The 27,232-nt window shown below is 40.3% G+C and overlaps 2 protein-coding genes and 2 long non-coding RNA genes across 4 annotated transcripts in view; 1 reads left to right on the top strand and 3 right to left on the bottom strand.

The window, feature by feature from the left end:
• The window catches only part of LOC309701530 (NACHT, LRR and PYD domains-containing protein 12-like), a 121,404-nt gene that overhangs the window by 21,244 nt on the left and 72,928 nt on the right, over window positions 1–27,232 (bottom strand). The gene's annotated exons all lie outside the window — the stretch shown is intronic.
• LOC309700360 (NLR family CARD domain-containing protein 3-like) lies at window positions 4,570–6,764 on the bottom strand (the record flags this gene model as incomplete). Its single annotated transcript, XM_082523881.1, has 2 exons — window positions 4,570–6,344; window positions 6,749–6,764. 2 exons carry the CDS (start codon window positions 6,762–6,764, stop codon window positions 4,570–4,572), a joined length of 1,791 nt encoding a protein of 596 aa, XP_082380007.1.
• On the bottom strand, window positions 9,109–27,024 carry LOC309701590. Its single transcript, XR_014275149.1, has 3 exons — window positions 26,235–27,024; window positions 16,051–16,123; window positions 9,109–9,368 (listed from the first exon to the last, which is right to left on the bottom strand). It is a non-coding gene; the product is annotated as an uncharacterized lncRNA (long non-coding RNA).
• On the top strand, window positions 22,957–25,495 carry LOC309701575. The gene is made up of 2 exons (XR_014275134.1): window positions 22,957–24,198; window positions 24,893–25,495. It is a non-coding gene; the product is annotated as an uncharacterized lncRNA (long non-coding RNA).

The following is a 27,232-nucleotide window of genomic DNA, read 5'->3' as shown; positions in this document are numbered from 1 at the left end:
ACACTGATGAAAGCATCAAGCTTTGATTTCCTGCTGCTTTTATTGAGTCACACTGTGAAACTGAGCCACAGCTGAACCAGCATCCCTGTACAGCAGACACTTACAGCGCTTGGCTGCTTCCATTGGACCCTCTGCACAGAGCTTCAGTTTCCTCTTCTGGTCCCAAAGTGCAGAACAACAAGGTTTCAAACAGCTTCGTTCCAGCAGCATCAGCCACAGACATGCATAGAGAATCCTTTGGTTGTGTTGTGTGTTTGCATATCTGCTGTGTTGCTTTGTGAGGATGGATCATCTCCTGCAGCTCCAGATAAACAAGCTGGACCTGAACCTGGTAGCTTCACTTAGAAGACACTTGTGACGGGAACATGTGAGAAGTTTTGTGCAGACAAGTGTGGATTTAGAGTGTGGGACGAGCTCTCCACAGTCTTTGTGGAGATCCACATTCTGCATACTGCCTGTGAGAAGCTGCAGACATTTGTCCTCCAAATCCACTGAGCAGCTGCTCGTGGTGGTATTAGCTTCATGTGTGCGTGTTAGCATGAAGCCTCGGTCACACTCTGCTGTGGACACGGTCACGGACAGCTGGACGCCTGATGGACGAGTCGTCCTTCCTGTTAAACTTCTTTGAGCATGAGAAGAGCATGAGAAGCTCAGTGGACACTGTTCAGGGTTTTAACTCTCGCTTTCACTTCAGCTTCACCAACAACAGCACAAGCAGAGCAGCCCACTGCCTGCATGGCTGGGACAGCGCCCCCTGGTGACTGTAAACCACTACAACATGTAGACGGCCGTCTGCAGGCTGGATGTAGCACCACCGCAGAGACGTGCTGCAGCTCTGTTTAGTTACCCAGCTGACAGCAGAGGCTGTAGTTTACTGTTACCAACATGGAAAATTGAAGCTTCACCAGCTGGAGCTACAGAGCTGGAGAACAAAGGAGACTGAGAGGCCAGAATGATGTGGGAGGAAACATCAAGAGCCTGTTTGAAAGGAGACACATGTGGATGCTGTGCCAGTCTGTGGTCTGTCAGAAGTCAGCTGAGTCACACTGCAAGAAGCTGCAGAATCTCAGAGGATGAGATTTGGAAGTGTTTGTGGGACAAACTGGACTCAAAGAAAGAAGATGTTTGTGAAGTCTTTGATGGAGGTGAGCAGTGTGAAGCAGAACACATGCAGATGAATCAGGAGGGAACAAACTGAGTGGGCGGAGCTGTCTGAGCCCCGCCCACACAGACACAGCTCCTCTCTGGAACTAAACGTCTGCTTCATCTCTGCCTCTTTTCTTCATCCTCCACCTCTCTTTTCTCTTCTTCAGTGTTCTGCAGCCACGGAGCCTCACAGCTGTTAGCACGCCCATACCTGAGCAGCTAGCATTACCCAGCATGCCGTGCAGCAGTGTTAGTTTGTAAATGTGCAAGAATTCCTGCTCCAAACTGTTTCACAGATTGCTGTGTGCCGTGACCTTTGACCTGCTAAAGACAGTCAGCTGTGGATTATTCATTGTTGTGTCTGATACTTAGAACTGTGAGGAAGAAGCTACACAGTTAATCAGGGTCCCCTCTCTCTGAATCAGGAAAGGTGGGCAGGCCGCGTGTGGGCCGCGGGCCATACGTTGAGTATCACTGTTTGAAATGTGAACATTGTTCTGCTGCAGTCAATGGACTAAACCAGAGAAGAAGAAAACAGACTTTACCATGAAGATCCTCAGTGTGGATCAGTATAATATCAGCCTGATGTCTGCAGTTTAGTGTCAGCACAACTTTCACATCATATTCATCTCAGCACAACTAAAACATGCTGACTGACCTCAGAGTTTCAAGTTTACATCCTGGACTCTCCAGGAAACCACACAGATGCTTCACTCCTGGATCCTGCAGCTTGTTGTTGTTGGTCGAAAACCAGGAGGAGTCATTACTCAGGTCCAGCTGTCTCAGATGGGAGGGGTTGGACTTCAGTGCTGCTGCCAGATAATCACAGCTGATCTCTGACAAACCACAGCTCTTCAATCTGTATAAAGAATGAAAGATGTAAGTTTATTAGACAAAGTGCTTGAAATCATTCAGTGTTTCATCATCTGTTCAGAGCTGAAGAAGGTTCAGAATGTAGAAGTTTAGAAAATGGAAACTCCAAACAGCTGAAGCCAACAGGAAGCAGCTTCAAACAAACACAACAAGAGAAAAAACTCTGAATGTTTCACATTAAAGTCGTACATTTCTCATAAAAACAGGACAAAGACTTGAAAAAGTCGTGTTTTTCCTTCCAGGAACCACATGGCTTCACTTTTAAAGGTGAAGTGTGACAGAAATGGACATATTGAAATCAATGATATCAAAGCTGGAATCAAATGAGTCCAAGTCTTCTGCTGATTCAGCAGAAGACTTGGACTCATTAGGACTCATTACCTAATCAAACCTCTGTAACTTTACTTCACTTCAGCAGCATCAGCTCATGTTCACATGTTGATTCATGGTTTTCATGGTTGATTCACCTCATTTTTAAAAAATGACCTCTGACAGGAAAGTCTCATTTCTGCTGTTCAACAGTGAAGAAATGTAAATTTTCAAAATGACAAATTGGAAAACACAGAGCTGTGTCTCTAATCAAAGCAGAGATGGAACGATGCCACTTTTCATGTCCGATATCGATAGGAATCCAATATAGTTGATTTTATAATCAAACGTTTTTTTTAATCTCTTGCTGCATTTTGTATAAATTCATACTCAAGTTTAAACAATCTAAACACTAAAGCTGTTCTGTTATACCTGTCTGCAAAAACACACTGCAGCCAAAACATTAGACAATACTGATCTTTGTATTTAAACTTTTATCAGAATTTTAAATCTAAAGTATTTAAAGTAATATTCAAAAGTCATTTAAATCCGTTTGATGCAGACTTCAAAAACTCTTTGGTTGTGAATAAAAGAAGTGCAACATCAGCACAAAATAATGTTTCTATTGAACAACTAACACAGAGAATGGAGCCTTTTATACTCACAGCTGAACAGAAACAACATCCAGAGTGGAAAACAGTGCAAATAACTGCAAACAGGCTTCATGACACTCATGTTTGATCAGATTCACTCCCTGCTCTCACACACCAACTCCAGACCTGCATTCATCTTTTCCCTCTGAACCCCCCAAACATACAAACCCTGAGCCACCACCATTGCCCTTTCACTGACTGCCCCACTCCACCATTTGACCCTTAGAACTGAAGACGCTTCTCTCATAAGAGGTGAAACATCTTCAAGGAAACTTGAAGAAGTCCAGACGCTTTTCTTTCCAAGCTCCTTAGACTACGATGACCTGGATGTCTGAGAACCTTCACAGACTGATTTTACAAGAACAACTTGTGTCAAAAATCCCTGGCAGTGCCTCTCTGTCACACACACAAATCACTACAGTTACAAATTTAATAACTTAAAAACCTCAGAAAAACAGAACTGAGCAAACCAAACAAACAAACAAACAAACAAACAAACAAACCAGAGACCAGGTAAGAACATTGTTGAGGTTTAAATTTATAATCTTAAATACTTATATGCTGATTATATTGCTTTATAAGAAAGGCCCAACTCTGAGTACACTCTGTGCCGACAGGACTGACAGGAAATTACATGCTTTTGCAGGCAAAAAGTGAAACTAAGCAGAGTGTTTGATCGAAACTTAAAGTGTGTGTGACGTCTATATAAATGACTAGGCTTCCTGTTTTGTGCTTCAGACCTGGGGTTGTGTGTTCAGGTCTCCATATCTGGATATGTAAAATAAAGATAATTTTTTAAAGTAAAAAGACCACTTTTGAGCCGTGTCTTTTTGGCCGTAAAGAATACCAAAGGACCGGAATTTAATAACATTAAAAGCAAACAATAAATGAGCAAAGTAGTGCATGATAAATATAGATGACAAATACAAAGTGCAATATAGAAACACTGGGTAAAAAGAAATGAACAATTAAAAAGGAGGATAACAGATGTGAGCAGTAGTTAAACAGTAGAAATAAATATATAATAAACAAACAAAAATAGATAATAAATGAAAGCCAGGTCTGAAAGGTGAGTTTGGCTTTAAAAGCATGAAAACACACTGCTGTCTTCAGGAAGGCTGCTCCAGTAACAGAAAGTCATCTACATGTGGGTTTAGTTCTGACTTTAGGGACAAGTAAAAAAATAAAATAAAATAAAAACATCTGTCCAGACAACCTGACAGTCAAAAAATATAAACTCAGGAACTTAAAAGGAAAATTGTGCTGACTTTGAACGTCCGCATCAAGATAAACTTACAGATTTAAGAGTCAAAAAGTGTCAAAAAGTCTGTATCCTTACCCGAGAGTTTCAAGTTTACAGTCAGGACTCTTTAGTCCAACACACAGCAAATCCAATTCTGAATCCTGCAGGTAGTTCGAGCTCAGGTCCAGCTCTCTCAGATGATTGGATGGGGAGCTGAGAATTTCAGACAAAGCTTCAAAGCTTCTTTTTGAGAGTTTACAATCTCTCAGCCTGAGGAAGAATAACAATGGAGACATATTCTTTTATTCATCTAGCATTATTAAACATATTTGTTCATAGATTCACTTACAGCACTTTCTTGGATGCTTTGACCACTGGCAGCAGCTTCAAAAATGCCTTCTCTGAACGGGAGTATTTCTTCAGGTCGAACTCATCTAGATCTGATGACAGTAAGATGAAGACCAGAGCCGACCACTGAGCAGGAGACAGTTGATCTGTGGAGAGACGTCCTGATCTCAGGGACTGTTGGATCTCCTCCACTAGAGAACGATCATCCAGTTCATTCAGACAGTGGAACAGGTTGATGCTTTTCTCTGCAGACAGTTTCCCACTGAGCTTCTTCTTGATGTAGTGAACTGTTTCCTGATTGGTCTGTGAGCTACTTCCTGTCTGTGTCAGCATGCATAGGAGATCCTGATTGGTCTGCAGTGAAAGACCCAGGAGGAAGCGGAGGAACAAGTCCAGGTGTCCATTTGGACTCTCTAAGGCTTTGTCCACAGCACTCTGGTAGAAGTCTTTTACAGTAAGTGTTTTCTGGAAGATTTTAAAGCGAGGAGATTGTTTCTTAAGCAGGTTGACTCCAGAGTTGATGAAGGTCAGATAGGCATGAAGAGCAGCAAAGAACTCCTGAATGCTCAGATGGACGAAACAGTAAACAACGTTGTTGAACATGTGACACTCATCAGCTTTAAAGATCTGTGTGAACACTCCTGAGTACACTGAGGCTGCTCTGATATCGATGCCACACTCTGTCAGGTCTGATTCATAGAAGATCAGTTTTCCTTTCTGCAGCTGATCAAAGGCCAGTTTTCCCAGAGACTCAATGATCTTCCTGCACGACTCTGTCTCAGCTCCTCCATCATACTTGATGTCCTTCGTTTGTAGGTGAAATAGCACAAGGCGTAGGTAGAGCTCTGTGAGAGTCTTAGGCAGATCTTTGCTCTCTTTGTTCTTCATGACAAACTCCAGAACTGTAGCAGTGATCCAGCAGAAGACTGGGATGTGGCACATGATGTGGAGGCTTCGTGATGTCTTGATGTGGGAGATGATGCTGCTGGCCTGCTCCTCATTTCTGAATCTCTTCCTGAAGTACTCCTCCTTCTGTGGGTCAGTGAACCCTCTGACTTCTGTCACCATGTCAACAATGTCACGAAGGATCTTACTGGCTGCTGCGGGTCGTGTGGTTATCCAGAGGCGAGCAGAGGGAAGCAGTTCCCCCCTAATGAGGTTTATCAGCAGCACATCCACTGAGGTGGACTTTCTAGGGTCAGTCAGGATTGTAGTTTTGTGGAAGTCCAGAGGAGGTCGACACTCATCCAGACCATCAAAGATGAACACAACCTGGAAGTCTTCAAAGCTGCAGATTCCTGCTTCTTTGGTTTCAGTAAAGAAGTGATGAACAAGTTCCACCAAGCTGAACTTTTCCTCTTTCAGCAGATTCAGCTTTCTGAAAGTGAATGGAAACATGAACTGGATGTCCTGGTTGGCTTTGTCTTCAGCCCAGTCCAGGGTGAACTTCTGTGTTAGGACTGTTTTCCCAATGCCAGCCACTCCCATTGTCAGCACTGTTCTGATTGGTTTATCTCTTCCAGGTGGGAGTTTAAAGATGTCTTCTTGTCTGATGGTTGTTTCTGGTCTGTCTGATTTCCTGGATGCTGTTTCAATCTGTCTGACCTCATGTTCATCATTGACCTCTGCAGTCCCTCCCCCTGTGATGTAGAGCTCTGTGTAGATCTGACTCAGGAGGGTCGGGTTTTCTGTTGTAGAAATCCCCTCGAGCACACACTGGAACTTCTTTTTCAATTTTGACTTGAGTTTGAGCTGACACTCAGTGAGAATCTCTGCATGAATAAACAGCAAATGACACAAATGAGAAAACTGCATTCTGGTTACTGTGGTTATGTGTTCAGTTCACTGGACTCTTGGTGTCATGATCCGAGTGAGTCTGAGTAACTTTCCACAGCATCAGCTCTCCTCGCCTGGGTGGAGCCCTCCTCACTCCTCCCTGCTCCTCACCTGTTGCCAATTACTCCGGCAGTATCTATGAGCAGCACTCACAATGAACCTTCTCCAGATTGTCTGCTTACCACAGTCAGTTCTCTGCCTCACATTTTGTCTTGTGCTCCTCAGCTTGTTTCGCGTAACCCTCTTTTCCTGTTCCCTAGTCGGCACCTGGATACATCTTCCAACTCTCGCCATAAGTCACGCCTCAGGATTCTGGCCTGCCACTGCTGGGAAAACTCACTCTTGCAAACTGCCATCCTCACCTGCCTGCCTCCCTGTGCACCCACATCTCACTCTGTACCCAGATTTAATTCATCTCCTCCTCCAGCTGATCTCCACCTGCAGCCACGTAACACCTCTTAGTTTTTAAATCTTGGACTCATTCACTACACTGTGGACCACTCTGATTATTATCTCCTTTGTTCCAGTGATCCTGGATAGTTTCTATTCGCCCGATTCTGCCCCTGTTGTTCCTTTGACCTGCCTCAGCTTATGTTCTGGCCTCAGCTCTGCACTTCTCATAATACCTCGCTTGCTGTTGAATTTAGCCGTGATTCAGCTTTCTCCGTCAAGAAATCTAGTAAAATACATTTCTGTTAAAAGTCACTCAGCCTCCGTTTTTTGGTTCTGTGCTTGACTCCATTCCTTTTCATGAGCCATTGAGCCCTGACACTTGGGTTATAACTGAGGGCAGGTTTTATAGAGACACATTCGATTTAATTATGTTTATTTATACAGCACCAAATCAATACTAGCAACATTTCACATATTACATAAACAACAATATGGAGCCAGTAATGAATAAATATGTAGAATAAATGAAAGAATTTCAAGTTGTTGTTTTTTTAAATTCCTCCAAATAACAACAACAGTCACCCCAATGTGCTTTATATTGTAAGATAAAGAACCTACAATAATACAACAGAAAAAAACCCCCAACTATCTTTTTGGGTCCTGAAAACTGAAGGCTCTGCCTCCCATTCTACTTTTAAATACTCTGTGAACAACAAGTAGGCCTGCAGAGCGAGAGCGAAGTGCTCTAATAGGGTGATATGGTACTACAAGGTCATTAAGATAAGATGGGGCCTGATTATTTAAGACCTTGTATGTGAGGAGCAGGATTTTGAATTCAATTCTGGACTTAACAGGAAGCCAGTGAAGGGAAGCCAAAACAGGAGAAATATGCTCTCTCCCAGAAAGCTGCAGAAGCTGAAATGGTGGATTTTAGTCATATAAGGAGAACTGTGGCTTTCCTCAAACTTTTGACCAATCACCTTAGTGTCCTGTTTATCAACCATAATAAAAAGCATTTACTGTCTGGGCATTTTTTTGTTTGGGTCTCCAAACAGCAGAAAGAAATGGCAGCCATTTTTTTTAACTTTACCTTCAACTAGTAAATAGATTTAAGAAAAAGCACTTTGTGTCATGGTCCCTGTGCCCCGCTGGTCGATCCTCTATTGTGCAATATGTTTGTGGTTTGTTTGCTCTCTCTCACTCTCTCTCGCCGCGGCGACGCTCATTGCGGGCTCCCGCTGCTGGCCTGCACACCTGCTCATCACCGCACCGGCCGCTGATCCCAGCTGATAACTGCACTACTTAGATGGCGAGTCTGCACTAGTCTTCGCTGGATCGTTGAGCTATCAGTATCGTTTTTTTGGAACCCGATTCTGAGAGGAGTGATTGAGGAGGAACATTTGTACAGAAAGTGTGGAGCACCCTTCTCCCAACCCTGTTTCCCACGGACCCTGGCGACACGGACCCGTTTCCCCTGCACGTTGTATGTAGCCACTTGGTGAATGTGTTCACTGTAAATAAACGCACTGTTCTTCGCTTAAAGGAATACCCTGGCCTGCGCCTGAGTCTCTTTCGGAAACCCTATCACTTTGATCATATTTGTGACGTGTCCCAAACTGTTGTTGTCGCCTCATTTATGTTGATAAAACAGCTCTAAAACCAATCTGACAATATAAATCTGTAAAATGGGCAGAAAACCTGCTGCTGGTCCCATTTTAATCAAACCAACCCAAAGAGCAGATATTCATGTGTACACAGGAGGTTATTTGTGCAGATACATAAAACACATATAAACTGTAGGCTTTCTGCAGTCTCTCACTCCTGAAAGTGTTGGCAAGTGTTTTGGATTTATTATTTGGGTGGCTGTAGCTCAGGTGGCAGAGGTGGCAGAGCAGGTCAGCCACTAATCAGAAGGTCGGTGGTTCGATCCCAGGCTGCATCCTGGCTGCATGCCAAATATCCTTGGGCAAGATACTAACCCTGTGTTTGCCTACTGGTGGTGGTCAGAGGGCCCGGTGGCGCCTGTGTCCGGCAGCCTCGCCTCTGTCAGTGCGCCCCAGGGCAGCTGTGGCTACAATGTAGCTTCCATCACCAGTGTGTGAATGTGTGTGTGAATGGGTGGATGACTGAATGTAGTGTAAAGCGCTTTGGGGTCCTATGGACTAGAAAAGCGCTATACAAATGCAGGCCATTTACCATTTATATGGATTTTAATGGCACCTGTGTAATGTTAACTAATGTTTTTATTGTTTATGTGTTTTTTGTTTAGTCATTTCCTGACTTACCTGTGGGTTCTGGGATGGTTTTATTTAAATTCTCCAACAGATCATTCCTGTTTAACCTCCCCAAAAGATTTTTAGTGACTTCAAAAGTGTTGATAGAGTAGGTATCAAACATCAGATCCACTATGTCCGTCCTCTCTGCATTCTCCAGTTTACTCACTGGGATTGCTGGTAAACCTTCTACAGACCCGTTCTTCAGATGCCACTTAAATTCTTCAAAGTCATCACGTCCCAAATCCTTCAAAGTCCCCAGAAGGATTTCTTTAGGTGTCGTCATCTTTTACCCTGTAAGGACCCGATAAACAAAGACTGTAACAACAGCTGGAGAGGTAATTGTCTGATTTATCAGAATTTAACTTGATTCTAACAGCAGTTCATCACAATAAATTTCTAAGGCTCAGAATGCAACAAAATTGCACATGAAGAAGCACATAGAGAAGTATCCAAGTAACACTTTGCTACAATATAAAACAAACTATTATAAATAAAGAAAATATATAAACTAAATATATACACTACCCGTCAAACATTTTAGAACAGCCCAATTTTTCCAGTGTTTTTGTCACGGTTTGCGAGCCGTGTGTAAATTATTAAAGGACCCTTTATGCAGGCAGCTCAGATGCAAGTGAGTTTATTCATCACATGGTGATACAAACAGAAATGGCGAAGGTGAGCATGGAAACTAAGCAAAAACCTAAAGACTAATAGTACACGAATATGAAGAAGTACACGAAGGGAAGACGAAAACACGGAACACAAGGGGTGGAAGCAAAGCACCACAACACATCACTATATAGACAGTTACACAGAGGGAGACACAGAAGGCAACAACACAGGGCTGAACAAATGGACAGAGAAGACTAAACACAGAACAGAGTGCACAGAGAAACAAGGGGGACAGGGAATCAAAACCTAGGAAGCATAGAATAACTCACAAACGAAACTGACATAACACAAACATCACAAAGAACTGAAACCACTAGATCAGGAGACCCAGGACCCTGACAGATACACAGACAAACCAGCAACTAACAGAGGCAAACACAAGGTTTAAATACACAGAGGGATAACGAGGGAATGAGACACAGAAGGAGGACACAGCTGGGAGTGATTGACAAGACGAGACAGAGGAAATGCAAACTAAACACACTGACATGAGACACGGACCTTCACAACAAAGCAGGAAATACATAGACTGAACTTAGCGGTACAACAAAACACAGAACCAAAACGTAAGAATAAACAAAGATACATCATGAAATCAAAGATTAACAATACAAAACAGAAAACACTGAGTCACAGACCCAGGATCGTGACAGTTTTATTGAAAATATCCTTTTTATTTCTCATTGCACTCTGAAATGAAAGCATAGTACAAATAAGCAGTTGGAGTTAAAAATAAATCATGAAACACATTTATAGACCAAAGTTTATTCTAAACGTCTGACTGAACACACCCGTGGCTTCTGTCTACAATAGAAATCAAATATTCTCCCATATCTGTGGCAGATGTTCCCGTAAACGTGGACCTTGTAATAATAATAATAATAATAATAACTTTATTTAGAAAGCGCTTTCAAACAAAGTGCTGTACAACTAAAGAGATAAATTAAATAAAAGCGATACATAGCAATACAGGTAAAAGACACAATACAAGTTAAAAACAATAAAAATGTAAAAACTAAAAGCCATAGAATTAAGACATGTAGGATCGGGTGAACAAATGTGTCTTCAACTTGGTTTTAAAAACCTCCACAGAGCAGCCTGCCGAATATCTTGTGGGAGGTTGTTCCACAGAAACGGGGCATGAAAAGAAAAAGCTCTCCAATTGACTTTTTTCTGGCTCTAAGAACTTTTAGAAGACCAGAGTCCTGAGATCGGAGCGCACGAGATGGAACATAAAGGTGTAAAAGGTCGGAGAGGTATGAAGGTGCCAATCCGTTTAAAGCCTTGTAGGTGAGCAGCAGGACCTTAAAATCTGCTCGAACCTGACAAGGTAGCCAGTGAAGACATCTCAGAACAGGGGTAATGTGCTCAAATTTCCCAGTTCTTGTTAAAATGCGAGCAGCTGCATTTTGCACCAACGCCAGAATCTCAGGTTAAACCTCACAAAACTTTAACAACCACCAAACAGCTGAAACAGTAAATGAGAGCAGGAACACGGATTCTGCACAAAGACGTAAACACAAAGCTCGGAGCCGCCGACACATCAGAATCAGTGAGATGTCGCCTTTCTCACCCGATGGCACGGACACGGTCGGGGCTGAAAGCCGACAGCTCGCTGATTCTGATGTTTCGGCGGCTCCGAGCTTTGTGTTTACGTCCTTTTTACGCTGATTCTAAAGCTGTTAGTTTTATCTCTCTCCAAACAATATTGACTGAACCAGCAGCAAAAGAAGATCCAAACTACGCTTCACATAAACATCGTCATGAACTCACTCTGACTTTTGCTGTTTTGCTTCCACCAGGATAAAATCACACGTCATGCACAGCTCGCTCTCTCTCTCTCTCTCTCTCTCACACACAGTTTCCTGTCTAAAAATCTGTTTTCTGCATTATTCGCTTGCTTGTTACGCACAAGTCTACCGTTGTTTACAGCGCTGTCGGCCGCTGTTTTTTTCCTTTTACTTACTTCCGAAAAGAAAACCTAATTTCTGCCGTTCAACAGGCTTCTGAACAAATTTAAACTTTTAAAAATTATGCAAATTGCAAAACGCTGTGTCTGTCATAAAACCGCTGTAACTTCAGAGGTAATGTTCATATGTCGATTAATGGTTTTCTTTCGTTTTTGATCTACTGTAGAATATTTTTATAAAACCACCTTCATGTTTTTCTGTTTTATCTTCAGCTACTTTGACACAAAGGCCTCTGCTGTGATGCTCACACCTTTGATAAAGTCTTGCGAGTGTCAGCTTCCTTTTTATAGATACAAAAATATGTAAATGTACTGATCTGAATTATAATATTTCTGACTGTCTGAGGCAAAATTTCCCAGATTCAAATCGAATTGAATCGAATCGTGGATCGAATTGATTCAGGACCTTGTGAATCGGAATCAAATCGATTCTAGAATTCAGTGACGATACCCTGCCCTATTTGCGACCATGTCAACATCCAGTCCAGGCTTTTTCAAGATTGGTACTACCACAGCTGATTTAAAACATTCAGGAAAGACTCAATGAAGTATTTAAAAGAAACAGGTTGTAGGGTCCTAATGCTGACCACAGTTCCTTTATAGCCCAGGCTGGTAGAGGATCCAAAGAACAGGTTGTACATCGAGCTGCTTTTACAACCTTACTTAATCCAGAAAGGGAAATAGAGATGGACCAATGCGATATTACGTATCGGTCCATCTCTATTTCTATTAATTTACGTCAGTATCAATACTGATTTTGTATGTATTTTGAAGGATTTGAACCAAAGGCAAAAAATACCATGAGCAAAAAATACCATGAGCAAAAAATACCATGAGCAAAAAATGGCAGTCATGATTATAAAATAGGGAGGTTTCTTTTTTTTTAACATAGATTAAACTCGTTAAATAAAACAACAAGTTTATGAGCTTTCTTGTTATTCACAAGTTTCAGCGATTTAGCCCAGAGTCTAAAGTCATTCAGCCTTCTGTTTATACATGGTTTAGCTTTAAAGTATCTGCATTTGTGAAGAAAAAATTTTCCCATTAACAAAATCGTCCTAATCAACAGGTCAAAATCTGCATTCTCAGCAAGTATTCCAAATTTTATTACTGTCACCGTCAAATGTGGTAACTGAATTCTCCTGGACTGTAGCCAGCTCCACATGTCAGTCCAGAAGGAGTGCACTGATTCACAGTTGAAAAACAAGTGATCCAGACTTTCAATATCATTTTCACAAAATGTGCAGGCGTTCACATCTAAGTTAAATTTCCGTCTTAAGAATTCATTGGTTGGATAAACCTCATTAATGATTTTAAAGTGAACCTCTTTTACTTTAGGGGAAAGAGGAAGTGAAATATACTTTTTTCTTATCGCCTTAACCTCCATGGTCTCAAATTCTTTAAGGATATCATTTCTTTTAACCGGATTAGGGCAAATGTCGTTGATCAAAATATTCCTGATCACTTTGTTTGTAAACCTGCTGTCACCAAATTCAGCTCCAGCTATGCAGAGCTGCCTCAGTCCAGGAGAAATTTTAGAGTGCACAATATCTTCTTTTATCCTTGATCTCAAAGGGACTGGGATGGCTTTCACTAGGGATTTATATCTGTTAGCAGTACATCTTACATCAAATTTCTCACAAAACGTCTCATGTTTTAATAAGACCCCATTATCATCCGTAAAATGAGCTACAGCCCAAATCCCTTTAGATCTCCATTCATCCATGTACACAGATTTCCTACACAAACGGATATACCTGTTGTTCCATATAGGGGTATTGTGAGGAGTAAAGTTGTTTGTAGATTAATTTCCAGTAGAGAAGGACCTGCTGATGGAAAGCTGAGAGTTTAACAGGTAACGAACTGCAATCAAAGTCACAACGTAACAAAAAGTCTATTCCACCCATTTTGCCAAAAATCACACTGGGAATAATGTTCCAAAAGGAATTTTTGTTCCTAATGAAAGATCTTAACCATTTCAGTTTTAGTACACCATTCATAACATCAAAGTCAATGGCATTAGCCCCACCCTCTTCATAATTCTTAATCATATCATTTTTCTTTATATATTGACATTTGTTCCTCCATATGAACCTAAAATTAAGATTATTTATAGATTTAATTAGTTTTGGAGATATGGGCAGAGAAAAGGCTGGATAGATTAGTCTGGACAGACTGTCCATTTTGGTTAGCAAGATTCTCCCAAACAGAGTTATGTCCCTTTGCAGCCACCTGTTTAAAATTGACTTACACTTTTCTATATTGGTACAGATATTCTTATTTTCTGTTGCTGTCTTATCCTTGCAAATTACAATGCCCAGATACTTAACCTCTTTTTTTGATCTGTATATTATTTATTGCTTGCAGGGTACACTCATGCAGAGCTAGAATTTCTTATTCATTAATATTCAGCTGTAGGCCAGAAGCTTTGGAGAAGTGGTTGATCACCTGCAAGGCTAAAGGAATCTGGTCCTCATTTTTTAGAAACAGGGTGGTATCATCTGCGAGCTGACTGATTATTATCTGTTCACCCATCACAGTTAACCCCTCAATGTGACTGTTTTTAATCAAAATAGACAACAGCTCAGCAACCATGATGAACAGAAGTGGTGAGCTGCTACATCCCTGCCTTATCCCTCTATTAACCTCAAACCTTGAACATGTACCATGTTCTAGCAAAACAGAGCTGTTAATGTCATTATATAGCATCTCTATAACATTGATAAATTCCTCTCCAAAACCAAAAGACTGCAGAGTTTTGAATATGAACGTATGTTCAACTGAGTCAAATGCTTTGTAAAAATCCAAGAACAGGATGTATCCTCTCTCTTGTGTCACGATGAGTTGTGTAGCTGTCAGTGGCTGGACCCACGTGCAGGACTCGGAGACAAAACATTAACTTAAACGACAGCTTTATTTGCTGGTGAGTCACCCTTGGCGATACATAAACAACAACTTAAACTAACTAGACTGGAGATGATGAAGGTAGACGACAATGAATACACACACAACAAACGTGGAGGACGCAACAACTGGCAGGGAAAAACACAGGGCTTAAATACATACTGAGGTGATTAGGGAATGTGAAACAGGAGGAGAACACAGCTGGGACTCATCAGACATGACAAGACAAGGGGCGGCAAAACTCAACACATTGACATAGTACACAGACTTTCAAAGTAAAACAGGAAACTGAACAGACGTGGATTAAACTAGGGGATACAGTGACAGAACAAGAGACACACTGACAGAGATGACTGTATACTAACAGAAGTAACACAGAACCACGACCTAAGAAGGAGAACACAAGAAATGCCAAGGACCTAGGGAGTTAGGAATACTAGTGACAAAAATCAAACCCAAGAGAATCAAAACACATCATGAAATCAAAGATAACTAATACAAACAGAAAAACACTGAGTCCACAGACTCAGGACCGTGACATCTTGGATTATTTCACTGTACTCAAGGAGGTCCAAAACCAGCCCAATATTGTTATGAATTAGTCTTCCTTTCAAAAAACCTGACTGCGTTTCACTGATAATGTTTGAGATGCCTTTCTTTAGCCTCTCAGCTACAGCTCCAGACAGGATCTTATAGTCAGTGTTTAAGGTGATGGGTCTTAAATTGTCTAAAATTCTTTTATCCTTACCCGATTTAGGGATCAGGGTTATCAGCGCTTGTTTCATGCTCGGCATCAGTTCTTTTTTTCTCTATCGATTCCTTTAATGCATCAAACAATAAAGTTCTTAGGTCCTTCCAGAAGAATTGATAAAAATTAGTAGTGAGTCCATCTGTCCCTGGGGACTTGTTTAATGCCATTTTCATGACCACCAAATCCAGTTCCTCAATTTGGCGGCCGCTACTAAGTTTTAAAATTACTCATACTAATCTTTCTGGGTCACAAAATAAACTTTTAACATATTTTCAGGCGAGAAAGTAGCTGTGTAAACATCAAATATCTGCTCGGTTTATCAAGATACCGCATATTTGCAAAAGTGCTTCGACGTTTTCGGAGACGTCTGCTACCCACCAGCACTATAGCCAGCCGGGAGCTCGAGGGTCACTGAAGCCACCGAGAACGGCACAACTCCCGGCACATCGTTTTCAGATCACCGCGGACTTTCGCTACTCAGGTTAAACATGATATATAAGTCCAGGGCCGTGCAGAGACGTTTAAAGGGGCGGGTGCTCAAAGTTAAAAAGGGGCACATTGAACCAGGCTGAATAACAACAACACACATTCATCAACAATCTAATATGGGATTGCATCATACTATATCACTGTTGTGAGGTGGCGACAAGGCAAAGCAAACGTAGTCGATGTTTTACCTGATGGGTACAATGTTGCTGTTGAGGGGTTGCTGTGGATAGTGCTGAAGGGCAGGGCTGTGTTGATCTGAGACTGTAGACATTAAAAAGTCCATAGGAGAGATGGTAGCTGATTAAACAAGTGTCATGAGATAATAACAAAATGCAAAGATTGGTGACAGCGCTTGGAACCATAAGGCAACAAAAACTGTGAGAAATAAATTAGGCTCTGCCTGTGAATCACTCTTTGCTTCTCTTCTTCCTTCCATCCCATCATTTCATACATCACTCTCCACTTGCTGTCCATCTGAGAACAAGGCACAACTTGCTATTGCAATAAACTATAATCTAATTATCCACACCTAACAACTCTTGCACTTAATCTATAATAAAATGATGACAGAAAAATGTTATAGCCCTGCCTTTAGTAGCCTCACACAGCTCCTACTGTTTCCTCCTCATGTCCTTACCAGCCATGTCTGGACAATGTTATATCATGAGTAATAATTTAAAAAAATCCATATACATAAAACAAGCACATGCACGCACACACAGTGACATTTTAGACCTTCTTCAGAATACTGTATATACTATGGGCATCATGGTGCTGATCCAGAATCCTTACATTATTATTTATTACTAGAGCTACAATAATAAAGCAAAGAGGAGGGGGAAGTAATAAATATGAAATAATGTATTTATGATGATTCCATTTGTTTCACTATCCACTCTGTGCAGGGCAAAGCTTATTACATTTTTAAACTGTAGAGATACAATAACTTTACTGCTGTAAAATCCAAATTTTGTCTTATTTAAAATATAAATCTAATATAATCTGCTTCTTAAAGTATGTTCTTTAAAATACAGCGTGTGTTTTTTAAAATATTATAATAATGCATAATTATGTGGACATGCATATTAGATCGTTTTTTAGTGAAATATAATCCCCCTCAGAAAGGCAGGAAATGCTCTGTAACTTACTTTAAAACTAAATATGTTCACTAAAACGGTGACAGAGCTACAGACCTATGACAGCCTTACACAGGTAGCCAGCAGCTGTGACCAGCACTACTTGTGCAGTTAATAAAAGGACAGGTAATGTTTGTCACGCTGTTGCACACACAGCACGCTCGTTTGTTTCAGTTCGTCAAATTGCCACAAGACAACTTACCAACGTGTACGTAATAAGCTAATACTCCTGTGTGCTACACACTACAGTGCACGCTGTACACCTACTTACTGGGTTTGTCGCATCAGTCTGTGTCTCTGAGTTAACTTGTGTTTCTCCTACAGCTCCGGACCGCTAAAAATGCGCGTGCTCTTTGTGAGCTCGTTCCCGGCTCGTAACCAGCGCGTTCTGCCATCAAGGGCGATCATTGGTTAAATGTGATCATGTGACTGATGCAAGCCAGATCCTTTTATTTAGCAAAACTGTGATTAATAGTTAAATATTATTGTTGAGGGGCACAGACAGGACTCCGCACGCACACACACATAAAAATAAATAAAAAAAAAAAAAGTTTTTTAAAAGTTGCCTCAACAAAAGGGCACTTTGGGCACCCATCAGGAAAGGGGCAGGTGCTCAAGCCCCTCCAGCCCCCCCTCTGCACGTGCCTGCATAAGTCACTTAGACAACCTCAAAATGTTATTGTTTGGCTTTTTTCAGTGTTTTGTTTGTTCGTGAGTAAATCGGTTTGGCTGAGATTAAAGTTATTAGATTAGATTAGATAAAATAAAACTTTATTAATCCCCCAGGTGGGTTCCTCCTTGGTTTTTACACAGCTGAATAAACATCAAACAGAAAACTGATTAAACAGAAGTATGAGACGGTCGAGAATTTACTCCAGTGTCCTGTTATATTGCAGATAGCAAGGAACAGACAGCCGAGTTTATTAAACTCCACCGAGACAGCGGTGACGCTAATCAGAAGGCTAGACCGTCCAATTTCCCCAGCTGTTTACTTCCAGCATATCCAACCTTCTGAGGACCCAGCCCACGTACGCCGCGAAGGCCGGGTCCTCGGGAGGATGCAGCCGATGAATTTGGACACTGTCACTACCCGATCGGGGGGTGTGCCAAATGGCGGAGTGAGTAGACGCTCTCTACCGAGTTCTGCACAGAAAGTTCGTGAACAACGGTAAAACCTCAACTTTATGCTGCTAACACTAACAATTCACTAAATAAGAGAAGATGCAGCAATCATAGGGCAAGAAGCAGCAGAATGCTTAATCAGAAAGGAGCGAAAAGGGGACTGGAAAGTTCCAAGTCTAAGATAGCGCCTGAGAATGCTAACGAGGAGAGTGCTACGCCCAGCAACGTGCTAATGGATAGCTTCCATAACTACGCAGCTACTACGGTGGCACTCACGTTAGCCGAAGAAGAAGTGGATGAGTTCCCACCTCTCCCTGTTACACCTCTCAAATCGCCAGCTCCGAAGAAGGTGATGTACGAACGCAGCAACTCTGACCCAGTTGATGTAAATGAGATAATTTCTCGTCTGTCGGCACTAATAAACACCAGGTCTGATAACATTGAGAGCATGGTGAGAGAGAACTCGAACATGGTGAAAGAGAATACGCTCCAGATTGAGGGTCTCAAAAAGACGATTGATTTTGTGTGCGCGGAAATGAAAGATATGAAGGGGAAAGTTTGCGACTTGGAAAAAAAAGTAACTAAAGAGGAAGGTCGAGTGGACAACTGCCAACAGAGAATCTCTGAGTTGGAAAGATATTCCAGGAGGTGGAATCTCAGACTACATGGAGTCAGGGAGGCTGAGAAAGAAGACGCAAGGGGAAAGGTGACTGTGATATGCCAGTCTGTTCTGCCAGAACAAAATCATAGGCTGCCTGACGTCATCGACACCGTACACCGACTCGGAGCCAAGCGACAAGGTAGCACCAGACCTAGAGGCATCATCGTGCAGTTCACCTCCCGAATCTACAGAGATGCTGTATGGAAAGCAGCCAAAACATCCTCCTACCTGCAGGACAATCATTTGAGGTTCGCTGAAGATCTGTCCAGGGAGGACAGAGAACGTCGTGACAAACTGTGGCCGATGATAGACAAAGCCCCTAAGGAGGGTAAGCCGGCTTATTTCGTGGGAGGCCGAGGATTCATCAGTGGATCAGAAGTTTTCCCTCCTTCATAGAGACGCTTATTCAGTCTCCGAAATGACATTTCTGTAAGCTTGTTTACATGGTGAACTTGATATTTTCACCCTCAGGTTAAAGCTTTATTTTGTGTTGAAGAGTGTGTTTATCTATAAAATGCTATATTTAAACCAAAGCAGATAGTTAAATACTGTATTTTTATAAGCTTAGTCACTCAGGGTTTTTACTGTTCTACTACCTAAATTGTGCAGCACCCGGTCCCCTTATCCTATAGATCTATTCTTAGTTGTAGAAGTTTAGAACTTACTTTTTCTCTTTCTTTTTTCTAATAACTTTGTCTTTTTCATTTGTTTCTCTTAATACCAGGGGTTTAAGACAAACATGTAAACGCAAAGCTTTGTTTTTATTTGCCAAACAATTTAAAACAGATTTTTGCTTTTTCCAAGAGAGTCATTCCACACCTGCTGATACAAATTTTTGGAAATCACAATGGGGTAATGAAGTCTGGTTGTCCCATGGCTCTGAGCGTTCTGCTGGAGTTGTCACGCTTAAAAATTATTTTTCTGGAGATGTGTTACACTCTGACTGTGACACCTTAGGACACTACCTCTGCTCACTAATCAGACACAATAACAGTACTTTCATTGCAGTAAATATATATGGTTACAATAATAAAACTGAAAATGATAAATTACTTGACTCCTTAGAAGAAAGAATTAATTTCTGGCTCTCCAAATACCCAAATTCAGTCCTCTTAATTGGTGGAGACTTTAACATTGCTTTAGACAATACGGTTGATAGGTGGCCTCCAGGGCAGCAGTCTTCATACAGTGCAAACTTAAAAAATTTCATGGGAAAATTTAATCTTGTGGATATTTGGAGAGAAAAATTTCCAGATGATAGACTCTTTACTTGGAGCAATAAGACAGGATCCAGGCAATCACGTATTGACTTTTGGCTTGTTTCTGACTGTATTGATAAAGATAATATTGCTGTTAATATACTTGCCACTCCCCTCACTGATCATAGAGCAATTTACATTAACGTCCGAATGTTTACACTGGATAATATACCTCATAAATTCTCTTATTGGAAGTTAAATAATTCTTTACTAAAAGATAAAATGGTTAACATGCAGATTAATAAATTAATTGTTTATTATTGGAACAAAGCTAACAGAGAGAAGTCCTTTTGTACCAATTGGGAACTTTTTAAATTTGAAGCATGCAAATTCTTGAGAAGATATGGGAGTCAAATTGCTAAATTAAGGAAAGCTGAAGAACAAGAAGTAATAAGCAGAATTGCCTCTTATTACCAGAAGTCTCCAGAAGAAATCTCAGAGGAAGATAAATTACGTTTACTAGAACTTCAAAATAAACTGGACGGTTTATATCGACGCAAGGCTGAGGGTGCTTTCATAAGATCCAGGAAGAGGTGGCTGGAGGAGGGCGAACAAAATTCTGCTTACTTTTTCAGACTTGAAAAATACAGATCAAAAACAAACTCTATTCATCAACTAAATATTAATGGCATTGTCTCTGACAATCCTGGAGAAATTTCACATTTCTGTGCCGAATTCTATACTAAACTATACAACTCAAAATATAATGAGGCTGTCTCAACAGGATTTTTCAATAATATTAAAAACCTAAAATCTATTGTTGTGGAAGATAGAAGTTATTGTGACAGCCCTCTGACTGTGGAGGAAGTTTGTAATTCCATTTCTGCACTTAAGGCCAATAAATCTCCCGGCACAGATGGTTTGACTGCAGAGTTTTATAAATCATTTTCTAATCTCCTGGCTCCATTTTTACTGCAGGTTTTTACAGAAAGTATAGAGAATAACATCCTCCCTCCTTCTCTAACTCAAGGTCTCATAACACTTATTCCAAAACCAAACAAAGACTTACTCTTTATTGATAATTGGAGACCCATCTCCCTGCTCAATAATGACTATAAGGTTATGGCTTTAATACTTGCTAACAGAATTAAAGAGGTCTTGGAAACAATTATTGATGAGACACAATCGGGCTTTATGAGAAACAGACACATTTCTAATAACATTAGACTGGTTTTGGATTTACTTGATTACTCTGATTTGGTATCTGACAATAGCTTCATTCTCTTCCTGGATTTTTATAAGGCTTTTGATACAATTGAACATCAATTTATTTTCCACTCTTTGGAAAAATTTGGCTTTGGCAAGTTTTTCTGTAAAGCTGTCAAAACCTTATACACAAATGGCAATAGTTCTATTGAAATGATTAACGGCTCCACCCCGAGATTTGACCTGAAACGTGGTATTCGCCAAGGATGTCCTATTTCACCATATTTATTTTTACTTTGTACACAAATTGTTGCAACTAATATTTCAAACAGTGTTGTACAAGGAATCACCATAGCTGATAAGGAGCTCGTCATCAGCCAGTTAGCCGATGACACCACACTCTTCTTGAAGAATGCAAACCAAATCCCTCCAGCTCTTACTGTGATTAGTGATTTCTCTGAGGCCTCTGGTTTATGCCTAAATCTAAAAAAGTGTGAGTTACTAGCATTTAAAGACTGCCCTGCAAATACTATCTGTAATATCTCTGTTAAACAAGAAGTCACATACTTGGGACTGTTAATATCCAAAGACCAAAAATCAAGATTCTCTTCAAACTTCACTCCAATTATACAGAAAACCCTAAAAAAGTTCAACCAGTGGCTGCAAAGGGACTTGTCTTTGAAAGGTAGAGTGTTAATTACTAAAGCAGAAGGGATATCCCGATTAACATATGCTGCTGTCTCCTTACATCTGGATAAGAAAATTAGTAAAGATATTGACTGTATGCTCTTTAATTTTATATGGAAAAACCGTACGCATTATATTAGAAAAACTGTTGTGATGAATAAGTACGAATCAGGTGGGCTTAACGTTTTAGACTTTTCTACTTTAAATAACACTTTCAAAATTAATTGGGCCAAACATTTTCTTAAAAACCCTACCTCTATCTGGAACTTTATACCACATTATATTTTCTCTCGTTTTGGTGGCTTTAATTTTGTTTTAAATTGTAATTACAATGTTGAGAAACTCCCTGTAAAGCTTTCATCCTTCCATAAGCAGGTCCTCTTAGCGTGGACCCTCATTTATAAACACAACTTCTCACCTCACAAATACCTCATCTGGAACAACGGAGATATTTTATAGAAAAATAAATCACTTTTCCTGGAAACTTGGGTCCAAAATGGGATCCTATTGGTGGCTCAGCTGGTTAATAAAGAGGGACAACTACTTACTTACAACGACTTTATTGCACTATATAATTTTCCAATCAGTGTTCAGGAATTCTCAATGGTGCTTGGTGCCATACCCTCAGGGACTTTAATATTATATAAAAACACTGACAGCTCAATATCTACCTCAGTCACTCTCCCTCAGGGGTGTCAAACTCAAATACACAGTGGGCCAAAATTCAAAACTGGAACAAGGTCGCGGGCTAACATTAATATTTACTGAAAAAAAAATCTTCCTCCAGATTTAAGAATGAATCTCTTCTTATGGACTCAAACAAGTTTTTCTGAAAAACTGAATATGGAACAAGCAAAGCTTAATACTAAACAATATATATATTAGCTGTATAATACCAGTAGGCCAGCTCTAATAATAATTTGGTATGGCTTCGCAGGCCAGAGTTTGACACCTATGCTCTCCCTGATCCAGCTGAGTCACCAATAGGAAAAATCTGCTTTTCACAGGAACTTGGTAACAGCAATAAGAGAATACGTAGTTTATTCCAAGAAGATATCGTCTCTCTCCCATATATCTTATTGGAACCGATATGTTCCAGATATCAAGTGGAAGACAGTCTGGATGGTCCCCCATAAATATTTGATTGTAAATAAGGTGAAAGAAGTCTCATTTAAAATTCTACATAAATGTTATCCAGCCAGTCACTACATGGTAAAATTTAAAAGGGACATTAATACTAATTGTACTTTCTGTGGGGATCATCCAGAAACTGTGACACATCTTTTTTGGTACTGTTCTTTTACACAGAGATTCTGGAAGGAATTTAGCAGGTTTGTTATTGTCCATATTTTAAGGGAGTTTTCTTTACGATGGGAAAAATTTTTCTTCACAAATGCAGATACTTTAAAGCTAAACCATGTATAAACAGATGGCTGAATGACTTTAGACTCTGGGCTAAATCGCTGAAACTTGTGAATAACAAGAAAGCCCATAAACTTGTTGTTTTATTTAAAGAGTTTAACCTATGTTAAAAAAAAAACCTCCCTATTTTATAATCACGACTGCCCTTTTTTTGCACGTTATTTTTTGCCTTTGGTTCAAATCCTTCAATGACTGTTCTTTCTTTTTGTGCTAACTCTTTTAGCTTTGTGCTTATTGTTGTTGTTGTTGTTTTTTTTTGTTCGTTTTGTTTGTTTGTTTGTTTTGCTATAATGCTCAACAGGGGCGGAGCGTGGGGGTGGCTTACTGGGCTTAAGCCCGGGTTGTTTTGTCAGAAGCCCGGGGTCTTTTGGAGTGTAATTTTTCATAGTTAGATGCCTGGCTGACAACTGTATAAAGCAAAAAGTACACACAATATTCGAAGCACATAGTGCACACTGTGGGAATTTACGACTGTGCGTGAATCCCCCCTGATATTGGTATGATCCGAGCTCAGGCACTAAGCGACTGAGCGAGGGGGCGGGGCAGCTGCTGCCTGTGAGTGCGCTGTTGGAGAAACGGAGCCAGCCATACTAAGGAGAGCTTAAGTTTGACCAGGTACCAAAGAAAATCATTCGTACTGTACAAATAATGTAAATATGACGGTGCATCACGAAAGATTGATATCAAACTGATCACTTGACCAATATTACGTTACTTGCTCTTCGAGTGAATCAACAAATGGCGAAATGAAAAGCCGAACAAATGCTATTTTTTTAGAGAGTCTTAGCTTACGTGTGTTTATTTCATATTTTCAGTTCTTACCCTCCCCGACTAAATCGGTTTCAGTTATGTACTGAAATATAAGAATGGACATTAGAGGCTTCTTTCAAAGAAAAAACTCAGGTAGATGTTATTTTATATATTATGTTTTGTATGTTGGTCATTTCTATGCAAAACAAGAGGGATTTCAGTACACAGCAGGATATTCACATTTGTAACCAGATATTTACACTTTAGGGAGAAAACATAAAACATTTTTACTGTACAACATCAATTTAGAGTAAACTTTTGTTTTAGATAAATATTGAAATATCTTTTGAATTAGTTAAATGTCAGAATAAAGAGAGACAGAGCTGTCTATTTATTATCACTTTCATCATATTAAGGAGTACATATACACTAAGTTTATTGTTAATTAATAAGAAAACTCCAGACGATTCCATTCTGAGCTGAAGAAGCTTCTGATAGGTTAGTAGAGTCCATGTGAGTAAGTTGGTGACACACCTGTGGATGCATATAAGGCAAAACACAGAGCCTGTTTCTGTGACATGGGAACATCAAGAGATATCAACCAAAACACCAGGAAAAGAACTGTGGAGCTCCATAAGTGTGGCTCAGTTTGAATACAATTTGGTGCCATTTGCAATTAAGAAATACAGACAGTTTCTCTCTTTACTCTTAAAGTTAACAAATATGTTTTTTATATTTATCAATCTAAAAAAATAAACATTTTGTCTGATTTGATGTTACAATTAAAAAAGTGTTTTTATCTGAAGAGTAAATATCTGGTTTCAACTGTATATTTGATGATTGTCAGCACAAAGAGGGAGAGAGAGGAGAACGAGGACAGAACAGATGAACAAGAGCAGGTGAGACACACATGTTAGTCAAATGGTTGTTTACCAAAAGTATCAGCGTATCATAGGTCCTCATGTATCTCGTACCTAGTGTTTCTTTTTAGGTTTGTTATTTTTCAAATTCTGTATTTATTAAGTTATGCAGGCTTGTTTGTACAACAAGGCTAAATAATTATATAAACTTTTCTCAATCTAAATAGTGGACTTTGGTAGAATTAAAAAACAAGTGTAGTGCAGGTCTATGATGATTTTTAGTGCTATCATCTAGTTCTGATTGTGGTTCTGTCTTGGTTAAGTCCCAAGTAGTCCTGATTTTGAACTGTTGTAGTCCTGTTTTAATTCTGGATCAGTTCTGGGTCTGGTTGAATTGGGGTTTAGTCCTCGTGTCTTGATACAGCCCTGACCTTGTTCTGCCTTGCTGCTTAATTAAAAAACTCGTTTAAGGTGTCCTGCACATGTGATATAGATTTTTCCCTATATGAAGTCATTCTTTTTTGAACAGAGCCTATTAATCTTTCAGTCATTTCTACCCCCCCCCCCCCAAAAAAAAAAAAAATCCCACATGCATACTACTCTTTGGGCTAAGCCCCGGGTGTTTCAAATATCTGGCTCCGCCTCTGATGCTCAACCGAGGATGTAACATAATCGGATTAATTATGATGCCTTGTATGTTATACTGTTGTTTGTAAATAAAGTTTAATTAAAAAAAAAAAAAGTTTCTGTCGCCATTTTAGTTTTTAAAAGACGTCGTGATAAGGGCGGGTCTTACTGTGAACCTGCGCGCTCATTGGCTAATAACTTGAGATTGACAAGCCGTTATCCAATGAGCGCGCGGCTTCTCCCAACATAAAGTAGTTTCCTTTGAAAAACCAAAGTCTGATTATTTTTGCCTCCACTGACTGTTGTTCCTGCCACAGAGACACAGTAATGTCAGAGCGGTGTTAACACTCACCTGCCTCAGCACAGCTCTCACTCTCCTCCTGCTCTCTCAGCTAAACTCACTTCCTCTCTACTTACAGGAAACCAGCGCTCAGAGGAGCCGACCGGCCTCACGTTTCACCCACAGACACGAACAGCGTGGAATTATTTTATGTCATAAGAAGAAACATATTCATGTTAACACTCACCTGCCTCAGCACAGCTCTCACTCTCTTCCTGCTCTCTCAGCTAAACTCACTTCCTCTCTACTTACAGGAAACCAGCGCTCAGAGGAGCCGACCAGCCTCACGTTTCACCCACAGACACGAACAGCGTGGAATTATTTTATGTCATAAGAAGAAACATATTCATGTTAACACTCACCTGCCTCAGCTCCACCTTCCTCCTCCTGCTGCTCTGAACTAGTGATGGGTCGTTCGCGAACGAAATGGCTCTTAGAGCCGGATCTTAGACGTGAACAACGCAGCCGCCTCCTTATCACGAGCCGTCACATATTTTTTTTTCTTTCTCTCAGCCTCTCTCTCTCTCTCTTGCACTTTTTTTCTGCTTCACAGGAACAGAGGCAGAGAGAGAGAAAGAGCCAGGGCCAACAACGTCACATTAGAAAGGTATAGTAATCATCCACAACTATTTTCAGTTGGAGATGATAAAGGATTCAGAAAGTTTATTCATGCAGGTCCATATGACAGAGAATATGCATCTTCTTTTTGTTTTCATATTTTAATTTATATTTAATTGTGTTGTGGTTTGCAGTGTTTTGTGTTGTTTCACTTTAAATTTGTAAAAGGAAAAAGCTGAAAATTTAAACAGTTAAAAGTTGAAATGTGAATAGTTGATTTTTGTATTATATGATTTATTTATTACATTTTATGCGGAGTGAATAAATAAAAGTATATTTACGGTGGCCCCTAGAGACAAAGCACATACAAACTTCAAATCACGTACAAACTCTGAAGCACGTACAAACTCCAAAACACGTACAAACTCCGAAACACGTACAAACTCCGAAGCACATAAAAACTCAGAAGCACATAAAAACTCAGAAGCACATACAAAAGACAACAGAAGTGCTCCAGGATGCTGGGCGCAGTGTTGAGCTTTTGTTACCTAGTGGCTACACAAGCCAGCAAGTACCGACGACCGGATTTGGTGTGTGGTAGTAACAGGTAAATGAAAATTTTTTTTAAATTATTTGAATATATATATGAGTGCCTGTGTATAAATACACAAACAATACACACATGCTTTCAATTGTGTAATTTAAGTGATCTAGTAGCTCTGCTTTGGAAGTTCAGTTCATGCTAGAAATGTGTTTTGGAGTTTGTACGTGTTTTGTCTCAAGGGGCCACCGCATATATCTA

The sequence above is a fragment of the Aulonocara stuartgranti genome (assembly GCF_965226115.1).
Source record: "Aulonocara stuartgranti genome assembly, chromosome: 23".
Taxonomy (NCBI): Eukaryota; Metazoa; Chordata; class Actinopteri; order Cichliformes; family Cichlidae; genus Aulonocara; species Aulonocara stuartgranti.
Note: the sequence above shows the minus strand (reverse complement) of the source record. Positions and strands in the feature narration are given on the sequence as shown.